General features: G+C 46.3%; 1 protein-coding gene across 1 annotated transcript in view; it reads left to right on the top strand.

Annotated features, from left to right (window-relative positions):
* The window catches only part of necab2 (N-terminal EF-hand calcium binding protein 2), a 62,298-nt gene that overhangs the window by 6,633 nt on the left and 34,437 nt on the right, over positions 1-21,228 (top strand). Inside the window, exons 3-4 of the mRNA XM_055648746.1 lie at positions 11,048-11,156; positions 15,111-15,136. Of these exons, the coding sequence (XP_055504721.1) occupies positions 11,048-11,156; positions 15,111-15,136 (135 nt within the window). The remainder of the gene's footprint in view (positions 1-11,047; positions 11,157-15,110; positions 15,137-21,228) is intronic.

The following is a 21,228-nucleotide window of genomic DNA, read 5'->3' on the forward strand; positions in this document are numbered from 1 at the left end:
GCATTCACTGCCAGTACAGTTGGTAAGGCCATCGTCATATCCCATCGGTGCATTGTATGCTCATCTCTATCCTCATGGCTTTTTGGGCAGTGCCCTCACCAGCTCAGCTCACCTGGTTTAGAAGTAATAGAGACCACAGTTAGGGGTTCAGCCCATGACATTGGCACTTCCTTTTCCCTAACAGAAGCTGCTTGTTGCTGAAGGAGACCACAGTATGTTCCTTCTCTGTGTTGTTCTCTAGTACCTGTTCTCACTGTCTTATTGAATGGCAGAGGGCCTGAATGCCCTACTCCAGCTTCTTTAGAACATGCTAAATATTTGCCATGTTTTAGCAATCGACATTATTCCAGGGATTGTTTCTTTTTCTCTGCAGAGAATAAAGACAAGGAGGTTAACAACATTATTTTCAGTGTGGACATTATGGGCTGAAGACCCTGTTTCTGTGCTGTACTGTTCTAAGTTATATGAGGTGATCTGGAGAGAACAGGCTGGGGAAGAGTGGTGAGAATTGTCTCTAACAATCCAGTATAATATTTTATGCCAACCATATGCTGTTCTCACTCAGCCAAGGACTTCAAAGACGTCTTTATTCATGACAAGAAGACCATTCCTCAAAATATCTTCTCTGAAATTACTATTCATTCACATTTTCTGTTTGCCTCCACTCTTGCCTTAGCTGGTTGTGAGCTCATCATGAATAATTTAAACACTGCTGCTACCTCATTAGTCACTTTCTCTTCATTCTGCAAATCAGCAAAAGGACAAGTGTTCTGGTTCATTTCCAATAGATATTGAAGTCTCTTTCAAAACAAGGTTTAAAATGTGATGGATAGGACATGTGATAATTTTCTCTCTCTGAAGACTGGTTCGCTAGACTTAGCCATGTTGCCGGGAGTTGCCATTCTTTAGCAAGGTTTGCCAATGATTGCCCACATTCTGTGTTAGGCTATTGCTGTGGATTTCACCTTATGTCGCCTCTGCTCCCAACCCATTGAATGATACAGTGTTTTCAGAGAGTTGTAGCACAATTCGATTTGCTCATATTAGGATCATACAGTACCTAAGATTTTCCTATTCATATACTTTTCCAAATGTCTTTTAAATGTTGTAATGGTACCCTCCTCTACCACTTCCTCTGGCAGTGAAATAAAATTGACACTTTCTGTGTGAAAGAGTTTACTCATCAGATCTCCCTTAAATTTCTCCCCTGCACCTTAAATCTAGGTCCTCTTGTTCTATACTCTCATATGCTGTGAAAAAGAGTCTGACTATTTATCCTATCCATGCCCCTCATAACTTTATAAGCCTCTACAAGGTCACCCTTCAGACATTGCAATGAGAAAAAAAAAACTGTTTATCCAATCTCCTTATCATTACAGCCTTCCATTGCAGGCAACCATCCTGGTGAATCTCTTCTGCACTCTCTCTATAGCTATCACTTCCTTCCCATATTTTGGTGACCAGAGGTGCATACAACCAGTGTTATCTTCAGCTGGAATGGACAATCTGTGGCAAGAAAGACATTCTGCCAGGCAGAGAAAGGTTACAATACAGACACAGTTGGTGGCTTGAGTTTGTTTTGTGTCAGCTTCTAACTGATGTGTGTGTGCCATTTTCACTCTACTTTTCATAAGGGGGCACTGTCTATCGGAGGAGTAGCGTGCTGGGGTGCATACCGAACTAAAGTAAATTAGTAATATAATTTCAGATATATTGCTGGAGAATGTTGGTGAGTTTCATTTGTGAGGATTCTCCCTTCAAGCCATCCTAGCCCTCCTGTGTGCAGAAACTGGAGGTTGTTGGAATTGAGGAGATATCAGGAGGAAGTGAGTGTTGATGAAGAGGTCTCAGGCTCTTGAACCATTGAGGGAGGAGGAGGGAATGGAGGAGAAAAGGAGGTCGAGGGACAGTGAGATGAAGAGGAGGGGAGTGAGAAGGAGGGGGAGATTGAGATGGAAAAGGAAGTGATTAGGAGGGAGGAAGCTAAGGGGGAAGTTCAAGAAATTCAGAGGAGGGAGGAGAAGAGGTGGAGAGAAATTGACAGAGTTAACAATAGACAATAGGTGCAGGAGTAGGCCATTTGGCCCTTTGAGCCAGCACCGCCATTCAATGTGATCATGGCTGATCATCCCCAATCAGTACCTGCCTTCTCCCCATATCCCCTGACTTGGCTATTTTTAAGAGCCCTATCTAGCTCTCTCTTGAAAGCATCCAGAGAACCTGCCTCCACCGCCCTCTGAGGCAGAGAATTCCACAGACGCAGTTGAGGTGGGGCATTGGAAGGGAGGCATGTGAGGGGAGGATGGAGATAATGGAGGTGGAGGGGAGGAGGCAAGGGGGGAAAAGATGAGGGAGGTGATGTGAGCGTGAGGTTTTGATAGGATCAGGAGACAAAAGGGATGGAGATGGAGGTAAAGGCATTGGTGCTGGAACGCAAGGAGTCGATAGTTCCAAATCACAGACAGATCCAAGGCATACCTTCCTCTAGGCAGAGGGGATGTCTGAGAATTAATGTCTGCTGTGCTGGGGGTGGTGCTGGGAAGAATCAGGTTTATTCACCAAGTCTATTTGCCATGGCACCATGTTATATAGCAGTGACATGGGGTCGAAAGAAGGGTGGCCTGCTCAGAGTGCTGACCCACTGAGACCACTGTTGCAATTGGAACTGCGTTAGCCAGTCTGGCTAACACAGTTCCAATTGCAACAGTGGTCTCTGTTTTCCCAATGCAATTCATGAAACACTTGATGCTGCATGGTGACTTCAAAAGAGAGGTTAAGTCTCTAAGGTCATCAGTGTCTGAGCTGATACGGAAGCAGTGTATTACTGTAATTGAGGAAAAGTTGCCGTGGAACTTGCTGAGGGTGAGACCCCAGGGACAATGAGAGAAAGACACAAATTCTCAATCGGAGAATGAGAAGGAGGAATTATTTTCAGGAAACAACTACCAGAGGGGGTTGTAGAAGTGAGGAGATTCAACTGGCACAGCTAGAGGCATGGAGGTGTCAGGGAAATCAAGGAAGAGAAGCAAGAAGAAGTCTCTGTGTTTCGGATTTATTTGTGGCAGGAAGATAAATATTATCAGGGTTTGTTGGCAGTGAGCAGGTGAGTGCCTCAATGTATTAGTGGAAAGGGTTGCTGTTGGTTTGGTACTGAGCCAACACAAGTCCTCGCACAGCTTAATTTAATTCATTTGTCGGAATATTTAATTAGTTGTCAGATAAATGCATCATTATTTTTAACACATCCAGCTCTTGGAGTCCAGGAGCCTCGAGCTGTTCCCAGTGGAAGCATTCTGCAGCTATTTTTATTTGAAGTGAATATACATCAGTGTTAGCACAGGTGAGGTTTTGTTTCTGCGAGACTAGTTTTCCTGAAAATTGTGGCAGTTAGATGGGGGAGGTCATTGGAGGCCTTGCTTCCTCTGTAAACTCTGGGTGCCATGGTAACCAGTGACATCAGGGAGATCTATCCACAGGGCATTTCCGAAGCTGAGTGTGCCCTGAGTTGGGGCAGTGCCTGCTGGAGCAGTGGTTGGCAGTACAGCTGGCACAGTTAAAGGGTTTTGGCTCTCTCAGTTAAAGATCATCCCTATTGATGAGTCTGGGTACCATGGCAACTAGCTCAGAGCTTCTGGCACTGTTAGAAGCCCAGGAAGGGTGTTGGTGGGAGAGTGGACTTTGGATTGGAAGCCACGGTGTTGGGATCATGACGGCCCTGTTCCTGCAACATAGGCTGGACCCAAACCCATCTGCAGAATCCTCCTAGGGGCTGCAACAGCAGTGATTGAATGCATGCTGGAGAGAGACAGGGAGGAGGGAAGAACACCATCACTTATCTACCTGCGTATAAGCCAAACCCCTCCATACCCTGCATATCAATATGCCTATTCAAAAGTATTTTAAATGCCACTAACAATCTGCTTCAAACACCACACAAGCAGTACATTTCAGACACCCAGCATCCTCCATGTGAAAAATTGCCCTGTCAATTTCCTTTAAACTTTGCCCCTCTCACCTTACAGCTGTACCCTCTAGTATTTGAAAAAGATTCCGACTGTTTATCCTATCTAAGTTTCTCAAATGTTATACTGTACTTCTATCCGGTCTCCCCACAACCTCTGGTGTTCCAGAGAAAACAATCCGTCTGCCCAACCTCTCCCTGTAGCTAATAACCCCAATCCAGGTATCATCCTGGTAAACCTCCCATTCACACTTTCCAAAGCCTCCACATGCTTCCTGTAATGAGTTGACAGAACTGCAGACAATACTCCAAATCCAGTCTAACCAAAGTCCTATAAAGTTGCCTCATGAGTTTTTGATTCTTACACTCAGTGCACTGACAAATGAAAGCAAGCATATCATATGCCTTCTTACATTATAACCAATTCCTCCGCCTACGCCGCATCTGTTCCCAGGATGAGACATTCCATACCAGGGCATCGGAAATGTCCTCGTTCTTCATGGAACGGGGATTCCCCTCCGCCACCATAGATGAGGCTCGCACCAGGGTCTCATCCATACCACGCAACACTGCTCTCTCTCCCCATCCCCGCTCTCGCAACAAGGGCAGAGTCCCCCTGGTCCTCACCTTTCACCCCACCAGCCGTCAAATACAACACATAATCCTCCGCCATTTCCGCCACCTCCAACGTGACCCCACCACTCGCTACATCTTCCCATCTCCCCCCATGTCTGCCTTCCGCAAAGACCGCTCCCTTCGCAACTCCCTTGTCAATTCTTCCCTTCCCTCCCGTACCACCTCCTCCCCGGGCACTTTCCGTTGCAACCGCAAGAAATACAACACCTGTCCCTTCACCTCCCCCCTCGACTCCATTCAAGGACCCAAGCAGTCGTTCCAGGTGCGACAAATGTTCACCTGTATCTCCTCCAACCTCATCTGCTGCATCCGCTGCTCTAGATGTCAGCTGATCTACATCGGGGAGACTAAGCGTAGGTTGGGTGATCGTTTCGCCGAACACCTCCGCTCAGTCCGTAATAACCTACCTGACCTCCCGGTGGCTCAGCACTTCAACTCCCCCTCCCATTCCCAATCCGACCTCTCTGTCCTGGGTCTCCTCCATTGCCAGAGTGAGCAACACCGGAAATTGGAGGAACAGCACCTCATATTCCGCCTGGGCAGTTTGCATCCTGATGGCATTAACGTTGAATTCTCCCAATTTTGCTAGCCCTTGCTGTCTCCTCCCCTTCCTTAACCCTCGAGCTGTCTCCTCCCATGCCCCCGCCCTCGGGCTCCTCCTCCTCACTTTTTCCTTCCTTCTCCCCCCCACCCCCCATCAGTCTGAAGAAGGGTTTCGGCCCGAAACGTCGCCTATTTCCTTCGCTCCATAGATGCTGCTGCACCCGCTGAGTTTCTCCAGCAATTTTGTGTACCTACCATTCTAACTACTTGTGTTTCCACTATCAAGTATACACCACTATTGCTTCCCTCTTAATCACGTTTGAAACATCGAACCCTGGAATAATGAGTTGCCAGTTATGTGTGTGATTGAGTTTATGAGCCTGTTAAGCTGCTACAAGATAGAATTCCATTGTTCCGTTATCAGAACATATAACAATTAAACACTTAACTCTCTTGGAAGTACTCAAGGGGTCAGACAGCATCTGTGGAGAAAAATGGATTGATAATGTATTGAGTTGGGATCTTTTTCAGACTGATAGAGTAAAGGGAGATAGCTGGTGGAGGGAATTGAGAGGAAGTGTTTGGGCAAGAGCTGGCAAGTGGTAGGTGGATTCAGATGAGGAGAAGTTGATTGGCAAATGAGTCAGGTGGGGGTTCAAAGGGTGGAGATGATACCATGGCAGGAGGTGATAGATGGAGAAGGCACAGGGGGGCAGATGGTGGAATCGGACAAGGAAGAAAGGAAGGAAGTGAAATATAGACACAGAGGGAGGGATAGTGTAGAATTTATATGGTGGTGGGGCTATGAAAATGGGGGATTTGGCGTAGAGAGGAGCTGTGGAGGAGGTGGAGGAGGTGGAGGCGGGGAAAGGAAATAGGTGATAGCGATGGGCAGAGTGGAATCAAAGGTGTGCTTGGGTGGTTTGGGGGAGGAGTAGTCGCAACTGGGTAGAAGAGAAGGACGGGAATGGGGTTTCTTGAAATTGGCGAATTCAATGTTTATGCTGTTGGGTTGTAGGCTACCCAAGTGGAATGTGAGGTGACCAGGGCGTTACAGCAAGAGTGGTCTATGCAGAATGCAGAAAGGGTTGGGGATGGGAACTTGTAACTGGTAGTGGGATCACGTTGAAGATGGTGGAAATTTTGGAGAACGATGTGTTGGCTGTGGAGGCTTCACACTCTCCCAATTTTCCATTTCTTAAACCAAGTCAGGAAATACACAGTGGATGGCAGAGCATCGGGAGCATTGTTGAATCGAGAGACCTGGGAGTTAAAGCACACAGTTCTTTGAAAGTGGAAACACAGATAGACAGGGTGGTGAAGAAGCCGCAAGGCATGCTTCTGTAGTGACAGACGTGTCCCCACCAGTATCATTCCCATGTTATGCATTGATAGAACTGTGCATTAGTCCTGTAACCCAGTGTTACACAGTGTTAGTCCATCGCCACCAGTAACCTAGCATTATACAAACAATTACCCATCCCCACCAGTAGTGTACCACAATGCCATAGTGACAGATTCATCCCCACCAATACTGTATCCCAGTATTAAACAGTGATGGAACCCTGTCCCCACCAGTACTGTATCCGTGATATATAGTGAAAGATGTCCCCACCAGACTATACCACAGTATTATACTGCAATAACCTGTCTCCACCAGTACCATACCCCAGTGTTACATCATGACAGACTGGTCACCACCAGTATTGTACCAGTGTTATACAGTGATAGACTGTCCCCACTAGTACTACAGAGCCAAATACGATCCCCATTAGTACTATATCCCACTATTATACCATGAATGGTATCTGGTCCCTCCAGTACTGTACCCCAGTATTATAAAGTCACATATCCATGCCGTCCTGTACTGTACTTGTATTATACAGTATTACCCTACCCTACCAGGTACTGTACTCGTGTTATATAGTGATAGACATATTCACACCAATATTGTACCGTATTATGTAGCGACAGACTTATCCACATTGTTACCTGTGTCACACAGTGACAGGCTCATACTGTGGCTCAGGCCAGTACTGTACCCTTGTCACACATGGCCCTGTTCCCACTATACTCCAGTGTTGTCCTATGAAAGATGCACTTCCACCAGTTCTGTGCCCCAGTGGTACACTTTATAAAAAGCAGCTGTATCTGGCTGTGACTGCCCCTGAAGGTATAAAACTGGAAGGGAGGCACTAGCTGAGTGGCCATTTTGGTCAAAGCTATGCTGAGGCTCAAGTGCTGCATTTGAGGGTAAGTGTTGAGGCTTTGACAAAGAGGCTGAGCAGAAGACAATGGCAAGATAAGGTAAAGTCTGTTTTCTTTGTATCTCTTCCTTGGTCGTAGTTCAATTAGGTTTTGCAGTTAGGACATGGGTAGGCTTCTCCTGCAGGATTTGGCAAGTCAGTGTCCCCGAGGACTGCACCTGTGGGAAGTGTGTCCAACTGCGGTTGCTGTCAGTCTGCATGAGGGAGATGGAGCTGCAGCTGGATGACTTCTGGACTTTTAAGAAAGGGAATCAATGGAGAGCATAGGAATTCCCTGTGGCCATTCCATGTTGGAAAACAAGTATACCCGTTTGGATACTATTGGGTGAAAGGAACACTTTCTGAGAGCAGCAACAGCACTCAGCTCTGTGATGTCAGGCCTGGCTCTGAGGCACGGTGGGCTAGGGTGAAATCAGACAGACCTATTGTGATGAGAGACTCATTAGTTCGAGGAACGAGATACTGTGCTGGCAAACGGGACTCCAGAATGGTGTGTCGCCCCCTCGATGGGACCTCTTCTGCGGCAGCAGTGCCTTGCACAAGAAGGACAGGCGGTCGCCTGAAATGGAATGTATCGAAAGTTCTGGCAGGTGGGTTCGTTGGTGCTACCTGGAAGGGTTTAAACCAGATTGGCAGGAGGATGGCATCCCATTCTGTAGTGAGGCAGATGGAAAGCTGGTAGTCAATACAGAAGTTAATGACAGCAAGTTAAGTAGACAGGATAGGCAGGAGCATGGCGTGGAGCGAGGGAAAACCAGTTGGATCAAATTGTGTTTATTTCAATGATAAAAGCCTGACAGGTAAGACAAACGGACTCAAGAGTGTGAGTACGTGCAATTGGGATGTTACATCTATTGCAGAAACCCGGCTAAGGGAAAGACAGGACTAGCAGCTTAATGTTCCAGGTACATGTACTACAGGTGTGAAACAAAGTGATACAAATGAGAGGAGAGGGAGTTGCTTTATTGATTACGGAGAACATCATGGCAGTAGTCCGAGATGACATAACTGAAGAATCATCCAGTGAGGCACTATGGATGGAGCTCACCAATAAAAAGGGGATAATCACTGTTGGGGTTGTACTAGAGGCTCCCAAATAGTCATTGGGAATAAGAGGAACAAATATGCCGGGAGCATGCAGCCAACTGCAAGACTAATTGGATTGTCACAGTCGGGAACTAACTTTCCCAGTGTAGACTGGGGCTGCCATAGTACCAAAGCTTAGATGGGATGGAATTTATTCAGTTTGTTCAATTTATTCAGTATATTTATTCAGTGTGGAATTTTTGCCGTCTGTTGCCACAGACAAAATGTACTGTAGAAGGCCTTACAAGGGATAGGCAAGTTTGATCTACTCTGAGGAAATTTGCAAGGACAAGAGACTGAAGTGTCAGTGGGTGAGCATTTTTGGGACCAGCGATCATAATTCTATTAGATTTTAAATGGTTATGGGTATCTACTATATAGCTGATCCACAAGTAAAAGTTCTAAATTAGGGTAATGTCAACCTTGATGGTATTAGACAGGAACTAGCAAAGGTTTATTGGAGTAGATTGGTTGTGGTTAAAGGGATGTCCGGAAAGTGGGATACTGCAAAAATGTTAGTCAGAGTTCAAGGTATGTATATTGTTGTTAATGTGAAGGGCAAGGCAAGTGGGCGTAAGGGACACTGGATGATGAGAGTTATTGTTGCTGGTCATGGAAAATGAGAAGTCACAGGGTCAGGTATAGGCAGCTGGGGACAAGTGATTTTAGATACCGTGACAGGTCACACCTCCACCTCTTCCAGGTTAAGCAATCTCAGCCGATCCACTCTTTCCCAAAAACTAAAGTCTTCCTGCCCAGGTAACATCCTGGCAAAGCTATGCCGTACTCTCTCCAGCACAACCATATCTTTCCTCTAGTGTGTAGACCAGAGATGCACACAATTCTCCCAGTGTAATCTGAATAATGTTTTCTCTTATTTAACCGCACATTAGCACTGTTACCTAAACCACCACCTCCATCCAGCTACATTCTACCTAATTCTCCTACGTATTTCTTGCTTCCAAGCTTCCATCCTCTCCCTGACTAGATTGACTCCCCACAGCTTAAGGCTTTCTGTGCACACCCCTTGCCCTTCAACCTTCATTCCTCTGCAGCTGACCTGGAAAGGTCTCTCGCAACTGCTCAGTTGACCAACACCTACCTTGGGTGTTAAATGGAATGACTGCTGTGGTAGACGAGTGCAGGCAGGTGGGACCCAAGAAAGGGCCGAATGGCCTGTTTCCGTGCTGTAGAGAAACAGTAGAAAGGAATGGGTGTTCCTCTCTCATCCCACACCCTTCCACTCCCAGTGTGGGCTTTGTCCTGAGTGATCAATATTATTTCTGCCTTAGTGACCATCTGAGAAACACTGGCCTTGTTTGCAATGGTTCCGTCTGAAAGCTGTCCCTGGGGTTCCTGGGGAGAATTGGATGCCAGTTAAGGTGAACTGTAATCTTTTCCCTATGGGCAGCCGAGCAGGTGGAAAGGATATCAAGCTGACTTGTCCTCAACCCTAATCCCTAGGGAGAGTCCCTGTGGCTACTAGGAAGCTGACAAGCAGCTCTGCACTGACAAACCTCAATGTCAGGTGGTGATGTCAGTTGGAGAATGGTTCCTCGTTTGTTCCAAAAGAAGGGGAGGAATTACAGCCCGGGGAGCAGGATAAGTACAGAAGCTCGAGGAGACGGCTCATATAGCTGAGTCAGCGATTCTACATCCAGAAATGCTGACTGGTGAAATGAATCTGTTCTGCATTCTCTCCAGTGACCAAATCAGTATGGTAACTGAAAAGCACAACTGCACATGATGGAAGTCTGAAAATAGGAAGTGTTTGCAGGGATTGCACACAGAGATTGCAGGGGCCTTGGTGAAGATCCTTATATTTTCTCAAGCAATTCTCAATATCTCAGAGATCTGGAAAGTACAGTAGCCAATATTGTTCCTTCATTTAAGAAGGGAAGGAGATAATTCAGGAAATTATAGGTTGGCGAGCCTCATGTCAGTGGAAAGGAAGCTGTGGACAGGATTATTTGGGATGGGGTTTACTTATTTACTTACTGGAAGATAATGGGCTAAATAGGGATAGTCAATATGGATTTATACATGGTAGACACAAAATGCTGGAGAAACTCAGCTGGTGAGGCAGCATCTATGGAGAGAAGGAATTGGCAACGTTTCAGGTCGAGACCTTTCTTCAGACTGATGTCAGGGGATGTGGTAGGACAAAGAAAGTAAGTGGGCGGAGACAATGGGACTAGTGAGAGGACTGGGGAGGGGAAGGATGCATGGCAAGTGACATCTTACAAATGTCACTGTTTTGTTTTGAGGAGGTGACAAGGTGATCAATAAGATTAAGGCAGTATATATTGCCTGCATGGATTTTAGTAAAGCATTTGATAAAATCTTTCTCGATAGACTGACCCAGATTAAGATGCATGGGATCCACAGTTATTTGTGTTTACTGTGTTGTTTGCTGAACTGTAATCAGTAATTGTGAAGTTACTTGTTCTTATGGCTGTGTTGCATAAAGGACAAGATCTGGGACTGTGGTCTTTCACCATTAGTCGTGGTCTCTGCTGAGTCAGACGAAAAACACCTATGTCTTGTCTTGTAGATGACGGCAAGTTGTCCCTGGATGAATTCCGGACATTCTTTTCTGATGGGACCCTCAACGAAGAAGAACTGGAAAATCTCTTCCATACAATCGATTTGGACAACACCAAGTAAGATCACCACTCCTCCTACCCGCTCCCCTCTTGCTCAATCAACATTGTAGAAACGTGTAGAACCGCTTGGGATTCTGACCTGCTTCCAACTAGCTTGGTTAGAGTCTAGGCTCTCACTGTGATTTGGCGAGGGCATTGTTGTTCAAGGCAGAAGGTTTTAGATTATATTAGATCCTTTATTTGTCATTCAGATCTTTCGGTCTGAACAAAATGTCGTTGCCTGCAGCCATACATATAATAATAAACAACAAAACACACAATAAACACAAATTTACATCCACCACAGTGAGTTCACCAGGCACCTCCTCACTGTGATGGAGGCAAAAGTCTTAAAGTTACTGTCTCTTCCCTCCTCATTCACCCTCTGCGCTGAGGCGATAAGTGAGCCTTATCTCGATAATGAGATCAAGGCCTCCTGCAGCCCAAGCCACCGTGCCTGATTTCAGGCCCTCGACATCCCTGGCTGGGATCCGTGGGGGGCTTTCAGCATGGGGGAAGAACCCTGCTGTGCTGAAACGTCCACTAGAGGTGTGGCTCTGTACCCTGGTCAGCTCCTGTGCCAGTACATCATTACACTGGCGCTGATTGGGTGGCAGTGACACAGTTATGAAACCATTGAGAGGGGAGTGTACTTTTGTAGAGGAGGGAGAGCTAGGAGTGTAGGTACATAAAAATGAAAGTGGGGTCACAGGTAGATAGGGTTTTGGCATATTGGCCTTAATCAGTGAGAGTATTGCGTATAGAAGTCGGGAGGTCATGCTGCAGTTATATAAGGCATTGCTGGGGTCACATTTTGAGTTTTGTGTTCAGTTTTGGGCACCATGTTATAGGAAAGATGTTGTCAAGCTGGAAAGGGTGCAGAGAAGATTTACATGGATGTTGCCATGATGTGACAACCTGACCTTATAGGCTGAGCAGGCTAGGACCTAATTCCTTGGAGCGAAAGAGGATAAGGGCTGATCTTATAGTGTACAAAATCATGAATAGATCGGGTAAACAAACAGAGTCTCTTGCTCAGAGCAGGAGAATCAAGAACCAGAGGACATATATTTAAGGTGAGGGTGGAAAGATTTAATAGTATGGAATGAGCTGCCAGAGGAGGTAGTTGAGGGAGATACTAACACAAGGTTTAGAAACAGTTAGGTAGGTACATGGATAGGATAGGTTTTGAGGGATATGGGTCAAACGTAGCCAGGTGGGGCTATTGTAGATAGGACATGTTGGTCCGAAGGGCCTGTTTCCATGCTGTATGACTACATGAGTGTAAATTCATAAGACACGATCTCCCATTGCAAAATTATACTGACTATACCTAATCAGCCCCTATCTATCCAAATATATAAATACCTTATTCCTCAGAATTCTCACCAGTAACCTACCTCCCACATATGTTAGACTCACTGGTCTTTAGTGCCGAAGCTTTTTCTTGTAGCCCTTCTTAAATAAAGGCATAACATTAGTCACCCTCCAGTCATCCAGCACCTCAGAGATCCCCACCCTCAGAGAAGCAACTACCCATCAAATGAGTGCCCTCCATGTGTTATCAAGAAATGGTTGAGATTTCTGAATGTAGCAAAAGTTATGGGGAATGGGAGTCTTCCTACCTTGGTACTGAAGACCTGTGTTGCAGAACTAGCTGCATCTCCACACAAGCTGTTCCTGTGCACTGGCATCTACCTAACAGTGATGAAGATTGTCCAGGTATGTTGTTCACAGAAAGCAAGCCAAATCCAATCCTGTTCATTATCAACCTATGAAACATCAGCAGAGTGGTAGAAAGTGTCTCAAAAGGCATCCTTAAGAATTCCCAGTTTCAGTTATTGGCTCAAGACCTTGGCATTGGTTCAAACATGGGCTAAAGAGCGGAACTCCCTTTGTCACCAGGTTGTTGAGCATTGTTTGTAATGTTATAATCAGAGGGGAATGTTGCCCATTGGCTGCTGGCCCACCTACTGTGGTAACTTGCACTTTCATTCCACTGGTCACTTTTGTTTAGTTTAGTTTAGAAATACAGCATGGAAACAGGCCCTTTGGCCAACCGAGTCCACACCAACCAGCAATCGTCCTGTACACTAATACTGTCCTACACACTAGGGTCAATTTACAATTATTAACAATTATTAACAAAGCCAAATATAACCTACCAACCTGTACGTCTTTGGAGTGTGGGATGAAACCGGAGCACCCACGTGGTCATGGGGAGAACGTACAAACACCATACAGATCGAACCCGGGTCTCTGGTGCTGTAAGGCAGCAACTATACAGCTGCCCCACTGAGTCCAGCACATGTTGCTGTTGTCCTCACACAAAGGAAAATGATTGTGACCGTCAGGATATTGCTGCAGCAGTGATTGACAGTGTTTCAAGCCGAAAAGTCATTGATTGATGACTTCAATTCCATCATAAGGCTGGAGATGGGGATGTTCATTGATGGTTGCACAGTTCATCACTGGGTGGTGACAATCAACCTGCACACCACCCAAGTACCAAAAGTTCAGGGCAGTCACGGTGACGCAGCGGTAGAGTTGCTGCCTTACAGCGAATGCGGCTCCGGAGACCCGGGTTCGATCCCGATTATAGGTGCTGTCTGTACGGAGTTTGTAAGTTCTCCCCGTGATCTGTGTGGTTTATCTCTGAGTTCTCTGGTTTCCTCCCACACTCCAAGGGTTGTAGGTTAATTGGCTTGGTAAATGTAAAAATTGTCCCGAGTGGGTGTAGGATAGTGTGAATGTGCGAGGATCGCTGGTCGGTGCAGGTGGGCCGAAGGGCCTGTTTCTGCGCTGTATCTCTAAAGTAAGTGTAACCAAGTGACAGATAGAGAGAGACACACACACACACACACACACACACACACACACACACACACACACACACACACACACACACACACACACACACACACACGTACACACACACACACACACACACACACATAGAATGAGACAGAGATGCAGAGGGAAAATTGGACACAAATTTTAACCCTTTCTTTTGGTGTTTAATGATATCATTAATTCCAATACTAATATATTGGGGGGATTAATATAATGGGGGGACATAAAACCACATAAATGCTGTGGCTCATAGTAGGTCAAAGTCTGACTTCCTGTGGTTTGACTCAGATGATGAGTACCCAAAAGTATTTTCGCTGTCTCATCCAGAGATTCTCTACTGAGATTCGCACCATGTTATATTAAAGTGACTCCATTTACTTCATTGACAGGAGTCATAAACCCACAGCTTCCTACAGAAGCGGGCGGCACGGTGGTGCAACGGTGGAGTTGCTGCTTTACAGTGCCACATACCCAGGTTTGAACCTGACTATGGGCGCTGTCTGTATGGAGGTTGTATGTTCTTCCCATGGCCGCGTGGGATTTCCCCGGATGCTCTGGTTTCCTCTCAAAACTCCAAAGACATACAGAAAAATGTTCCTAGTGGGAAGGATAGTGTTAGTGTGTGGGGATCGCTGATAGGCGAGGACTCAGTGGGCCGAAGGGCCTTGTTTCCGTGCTGTAACTCTGAACTAAACTTAACTAAAGTTAAGCATTCAGGCTACAGGTACCGTACAGAAAATAAAGAGCTTACTGCACTGAGGGCCTGTGAATATTCTCTTTTTCAGCCGGGGATGATTTTCCCAGAGGAAATCAATTTTTCTTACACGCTGCAACTTCCGACCAAAAGCAGCACTGTAGTCATAGCAACAAGGTGAAGGACATGATGCATATTTACATCAGGAGCTGCTAGCTTTTGTGGGGGACACCAGACTGCCCTGTTCTCAGTGTTAGAGAGGAAAGCATCTGCTCTGTGAAGTAACGACAGTCTTTCACAAATTTTTTTGGTCCAAGCTTACAATTGAGTTTTGACATTTTGCTCATTCAGCTGGGACCTATGAATGTGCACATTCCTTGAAGTAACGTCTCTCTGTGCTTCTCTCTCCTCTCTGCATGCTACAGTCACGTGGACACAAAGGAGCTCTGTGGTAAGTCAGGCAACCCCGATGCCTCTTTGCAGTTGTCTGCCTGGTGCTCAGGCCTGGTTGTCAGGGGCGGGGGGGGGGAGGGGGGGCAATTTGGGCCCAATGCCATTGGCTACAGTTTACCTGGCTTTCCTTTTCCATGACCACTGTAAACAGCTGAAGAGTCCCTCCTCCCTCATTTTATAAAATAACATGGGGCGTAGATAGGTACTGTAAATAGCCACCGTTTTGATTTCCCCCCAGGGTAGAGGAGTCTAAAATTAGTGTCAAAGGGTTAAAATGAGGGGGGTAAGATGTAAAGGCAACCTGAGAGCAATATTTTTCCCCTACAAAAAGGGTGATGTGTATCCAAAATAGTGGAGGCAGGTACAATTACAATATTTAAAAATTGCTTTGACAGATACATGTATATCAAAGATTTGGAAGGATATGGGCCAGGTACAGAAAGGTGATACCAGCTCGGTTAGGGAACTTGGAAGGCATGGATGAGTTGGACCGAAGGGCCTGTTTACGTGCAGTATAGCTTTATGGCTTTCTCTCCCTTCCTCATCAAGGGACCTTGTGGTATGCCTCCCCCATCCTCTCTCCCTGCTGGGTGAGTGCAGACCTCCCGACCTTGCAGAAGGCTCCCCCCTCAGTGGCAGAGGAGAGGTGACAAGATCATGCGTGCCCATGAAGTTGAGTGTAGCCGGCTACCCTCACTGTCTGATCTACTCCTGGTAAGCACACAACCTGGGTGATAGTTCAGGACTTCATGGCTTGATCCTCAGCCCATGCTGAGTTCAGATCTCAGGTTGCCATGTGAGTTTGACAGTATTTAGGAGTGTGGCATGAGGGAATGCCTGATAGAGTGGGGAAAGCTGAGAACATTATGGAAGTATCTGGATGATGGATAAACTGCCACTGTAGAGAAGGTTATGGACCAAGGGATTAGTAGAGTCGGCCACCTGACGGTCGACATGGTGGGTTGAAGTAATATGTCATTTCTGTGATGGTAAAATTAATTTTATTGAAAAGTTTGAGAAAATAGCTGATAAAACATTGACAAGGAACTGTATCACTACAATTGCAATCGCAGGGTAACTGTCTGTAATCTGTCCGGAACATCATTAGGCTGCTGGGCTAATCAGCATCTGCAGCAGGCCTGCCTGCAATACCCCACTGTCACTCTGCACCACATAAGCTACCTGGCTAATTGCATTCACTTACCTGATAAGTAAACCCTTTAGCTTCTTTCTACGCTGTTCGTTTCTCAGTCTGCTCTCCCACCACTACTCCCCTCCCCGCATTAAAGTGAGTTCCATCAAGAACACACCTTTCCTTAGTTCTGTGCAGCTTTATACTCCATCAGTCAGTCAAGTAATGTTTTTTTCAGCCACAACCCCAGTCTAGCTACTGAGAGAGCACCAAGGTGCATCCGTCAGGTGAAGTGCATGTCCAGTGAGCGAGAGAAATACAGCACGGAAACAGCCCCTTCAGTCTATCGAGTCCCTGACAAACATCACCCACTCATTTGCACCAATCCTACACTAATCCCATTTTATTCACCCACCGTCTCAACAACTCCCCCCATATTCTACGACTCACACACACGGCCAGTTAACCTACTGACCCACATGAGTTTGGGTGTTTGGGGAAACTGGAGGAAACCATTGCAATCTTTAGGAGAATATCCAAACTTCACACACAGACAGCACACAGTCCGGATTGAACTCGGGTGTCAGTAGTTGTGAGGCAGTGGTCTACTAGCTGTGCCACTGTCTTGTTTCCCTTCCCCCATCCCCTGTCTCCCAATTGGACACAAGGCATCCATGGCTCCAATCTGTCCCACAATCACAGGCCCATAGTTATTCCTGACAGAAAGTGATGAAAACAGATGATCTGCCTTTAAGCAAAATGATATACTGCAATAAAATACCATTGCAACTTTACTTCAGGTAACGTTGCCAGGAATCAGAAAGGGCAAGTCTTTGGAAATAAGTTCTTCCTGGATTTCTAACCAGATGTATCAGATTTATAACAGCTTTGGACTTCCCACGTGTGATAGTGACAGTGTAGTATTTATCGTCAACAAGTTTTGGATCAGCTCCCCATAACAGAGAACTTGCAAGTAGAAGCCAGCTCCTGTCCAATTAACTGAACCATCTGTTTGCATTGGAACCATGTGTGTAAGCCTCACCCTCAAAATAGCTGTAAAAGCCATTGCTAGCTGATAAAACAGTGTCCCTGGCCTATGTGGCTGTCAAAGACAATAAATGTTTCCGACGTTAAAAAAACACTAAAAAATCATTAAAACAAATGTAATTGGTGGGTAGAGATGCAAGAGACTGTAAATTTTGGAATCTTGAGCAAGAAATGAACTGTACAAGGAACTGCAGATGCTGGTTCACTAAAAAAAAAGACATTAAGTACTTTAATAACTTAGCGGGTCAGGCAGCATGGATGGGTGACGTTTCCTTCGTCGTCACCTTTCTTCAGAAGGATTGGTCAGGGTGTGGTTTCTCCCACCTACCAAAATCAGTCTGAAGAAGGTTCTCAACCCAAAATATTATCTATCCATGTGTTTAAGAAGGAACTGCAGATGCTGGAAAATCGAAGGTACACAAAAATGCTGGAGAAACTCAGCGGGTGCAGCAGCATCTATGGAGCGAAGGAAATAGGTAACGTTTTGGGCCAAAACCCTTCCCCGAAACGTTGCCTATTTCCTTTGCTCCATAGATGCTGCTGCACCCGCTGATATTATCTATCCATGTTCTCCAGAGATGCTCCCTGGCCTGCTGAGTTACTTCTGTCTCTGAACAAACTCAGCCGGTCAGGCAGTGTTTGTGGGAGGAAATGGACAGACAGTTTTGGGTAGGGACTCTACTTCAGACCATATAACCATATAACCATATAACAATTACAGCACAGAAACAGGCCATCTCGGCCCTTCTAGTCCGTGCCGAACGCTTATTCTCCCCTAGTCCCACCTACCTGCACTCAGACCATAACCCTCCGTTCCTTTCCCGTCCATATAACTATCCAATAGAGGGGAAGGGGTAAAACAGGAGCCAGTGATAGGTGGATCCAGCTGAGGAAGGGTTGATTGCCAGATGAGTTGGGCAGGAGAGAGGAGGGCAGAGATAATAATTAAAGCTGGAGGTTTTGCGTGGAGAAGACAAAAGGGGTGAAAATGATGAAACCTGTTAAGGAATGGAGATGGTGAGTGAAATATGGAACTTGAAGGAGAAATGGTGTTTAGAAGTGAACAGGGAGGGAAAAGAAATGTGGGAGCCCAGGGTATGGACAGGGTGGGGAGGAGTGAATGGAAGAAGTAGGGCAGGAGGGCAGGGAATGATTTGGAATGATTAATCTCCAACAACTACAGATATTGTGCAAAGGTCTATGAGTCTTAAATGTTACAAAATACAAGAGAAAAGATATAAATAAACACTTAAAACATTCTTGATTAATAGATAGCTACTTCAGTCCTTGGTAGTCTTTCTCTGAATTGAAATCAGTAGGGAAGCTGTCAGGATTTCTCCGGAGAACAGGAGCAAGGTAAAATATCAAGTCTCAGTGTTGGTGGTCTCAGCTGTCGGGATTTCCCTGTGAGCGCGGAGCAAGCTGAAATGTCAAGTTTCACAGGTTGCCCAATTAGTCAATAAAAGGAAAGTAAGCGGAGGTGAAGTGGCCATAGTGAGAGTGGGCAGAGTAAGAGTGGGTATTGAGGCCATGGCTCAGGAGGTTTCTGTGTGAGGAGGCTTCTACAAGGGCAGGATGAGGTTTGGTCTGTCACGTTGTTTCAGTGTGCAACTTGGCCCTCGTAAGGTGGAATGGAAAGTAGTGCAGTGGAGTGCTCGACCTATGGGATGTGGGAACTCAAGAAGGTGGGCAGTGTCCCTGAGGACTACATCTGCAGGAGGTGCGTGCAGGTGCAGTTCTTCAAAGAACGTGATAGGGAACTGGAGCTGCAGCTGGACGACCTCAGGCTCATCCTGACGAGAGAGGAAGTCATAGTTAGGTGCTATTGAGAGGTGGTCAGACCAAAGGTGTAGATAGAGAATAGATGGGTGACAGGCAGGAAAGGGAGTAGGAAAATAGTTCTGGAATCCACAGTGGCCATTCCCCTGCAAAACAGATATACCACTTTGCATAATCTTGAGGGGGATGAGTGTTCAGGGGTGAGCAGCAGCAGCAGCCTGGATAGTGACACCGGGCCTGGCACTGAGGCAGAGTGGGGTAGGGTGAGGTCAGGCAGAGCGATACAGGTAGGAGACTCGATAGGGGGACAGACAGGAGACTCTGTGGTAACAAACGAGACTTCAGGATGGTCTGCTGCCTCCCTGGTGCCAGGGCCCTGGATGCCTCCGTGTGGCTGCAGAATATTCTCAAGGGGGTGGGTGAGTAGCCAGAGGTTGTTATGCACGTCGGCACAAATTACATACAGTAGGTCGGAAAAGGTTTGAGGTCCAGTGGGGTGAATATCGGGTTAAGCAAAAGATTAAAATGCAGGACCTCGAACATGGATATGTCTGGATTACAACCACCGCCACTTACTACTGAGGGTAGCAATAGAAGGAAAGGGCAGATTAATGCGTGGCTGGGGAGTTGGGGCAGGGGGCAGGGATTCTGATTTTTGGAACTTTGGGATCTCTTCTGGGACAGAAGTGACCACCACAAGAGGAACGGGTTGCACCTGAACTGGAGAGGCACCAATATCCTTGCTGTGAGATTTGTTCGTGCTACTTCAGAGTTTGGAGATACAGCATAGAACCAGGCCCTTCGGCCCATCGAGTCAACCAACCAACAATCACCCAGAACACTAGTTCTATCCTACACCTTAGCGGTAATTTACAGAAGTCAATTAACCTACAAACCTGCACATCTTTGAATGTTGGAGGAAACCATTATCTGAATGGTGGCCGATTAGGAAAAGGGGAGATGCAACGTGACCTGGGTGTCATGGTACACCAGTCATGGAAATTAGGCTTGCAGGTGCAGCAGGCAGTGAAGAAAGCGAATGGTATGTTAGCATCCATAGCAAAAGGATTTGAGTATAGGAGCAGGGAGGTTCTACTGCAGTGGTACAGGGTCTTGGTGAGACCACACCTGGAGTATTGCGTACAGTTTTGGTCTCCTAATCTGAGGAAAGAAATTCTTGCCATAGAGGGAGTACAGAGACGGTTCACCAGACTGATTCCTGGGATGGCAGGACTTTCATATGAAGAAAGACTGGATAGACTCGGCTTGTACTCGCTAGAATTTAGAAGATTGAGGGGGGATCTTATAGAAACTTACAAAATTCTTAAGGGGTTGGACAAGCTAGATGCAGGAAGATTGTTCCCTATGTTGGGGAATTCCAGAACAGGGGGTCACAGTTTAAGGATAAGGGGGGGAAATCTTTTAGGACCGAGATGAGAAAAACATTTTTCACACAGAGAGTGGTGAATCTCTGGAATTCTCTGCCACAGGAGGTAGTTGAGGCCAGTTCATTGGCTATATTTAAGAGGGAGTTAGATGTTGTCCTTGTGGCTGAAGAGATCAGGGGGTATGGAGAGAAGGCAGGTACAGGATACTGATTGGATGATCAGCCATGATCACATTGAATGTGATCAGGCTCGAAGGTGATCAGGCTCGAAGGGCCGAATGGCCTACTCCTGCACCTATTTTCTATGTTTCTATGAAACCAATGCACCCAGAGAAAACCCATGGGGTCACAGGGAGAATGTGCATACTCCTTCCAGACAATACCCATAGTCAGGATCGAACCCGGGTCTCTGGCGTTGTAAGGCAGCAACTCAACTCTCAATTCACAGGATGCCACTGTGCCGCCCTTGGGAAGGTTTAAACCAGCATGATATGGAGATAATGCAGGAAAACGCTGAGGTGCAAGATTGGCCATGAGCAATGGCACAGCAGAAACAAAGGACGGAGGTGTCAAATCCTGCTCCTGTTTCCTATGTTTTGGTGAAGAATCTCACAGGGTGCAGTTGATGATAGTGGTGGTGGTCACAGAAAGATCCAGCAAGGAAACAGGCCCCTTTGGCCCACAGAGTCCACACTGACCCTAAACCCATCTGCACTAGTCGTACATTAATCCCATTTTTTAAACT

The sequence above is a fragment of the Leucoraja erinacea genome, chromosome 17, assembly GCF_028641065.1.
Source record: "Leucoraja erinacea ecotype New England chromosome 17, Leri_hhj_1, whole genome shotgun sequence".
NCBI lineage: Eukaryota > Metazoa > Chordata > Chondrichthyes > Rajiformes > Rajidae > Leucoraja > Leucoraja erinaceus.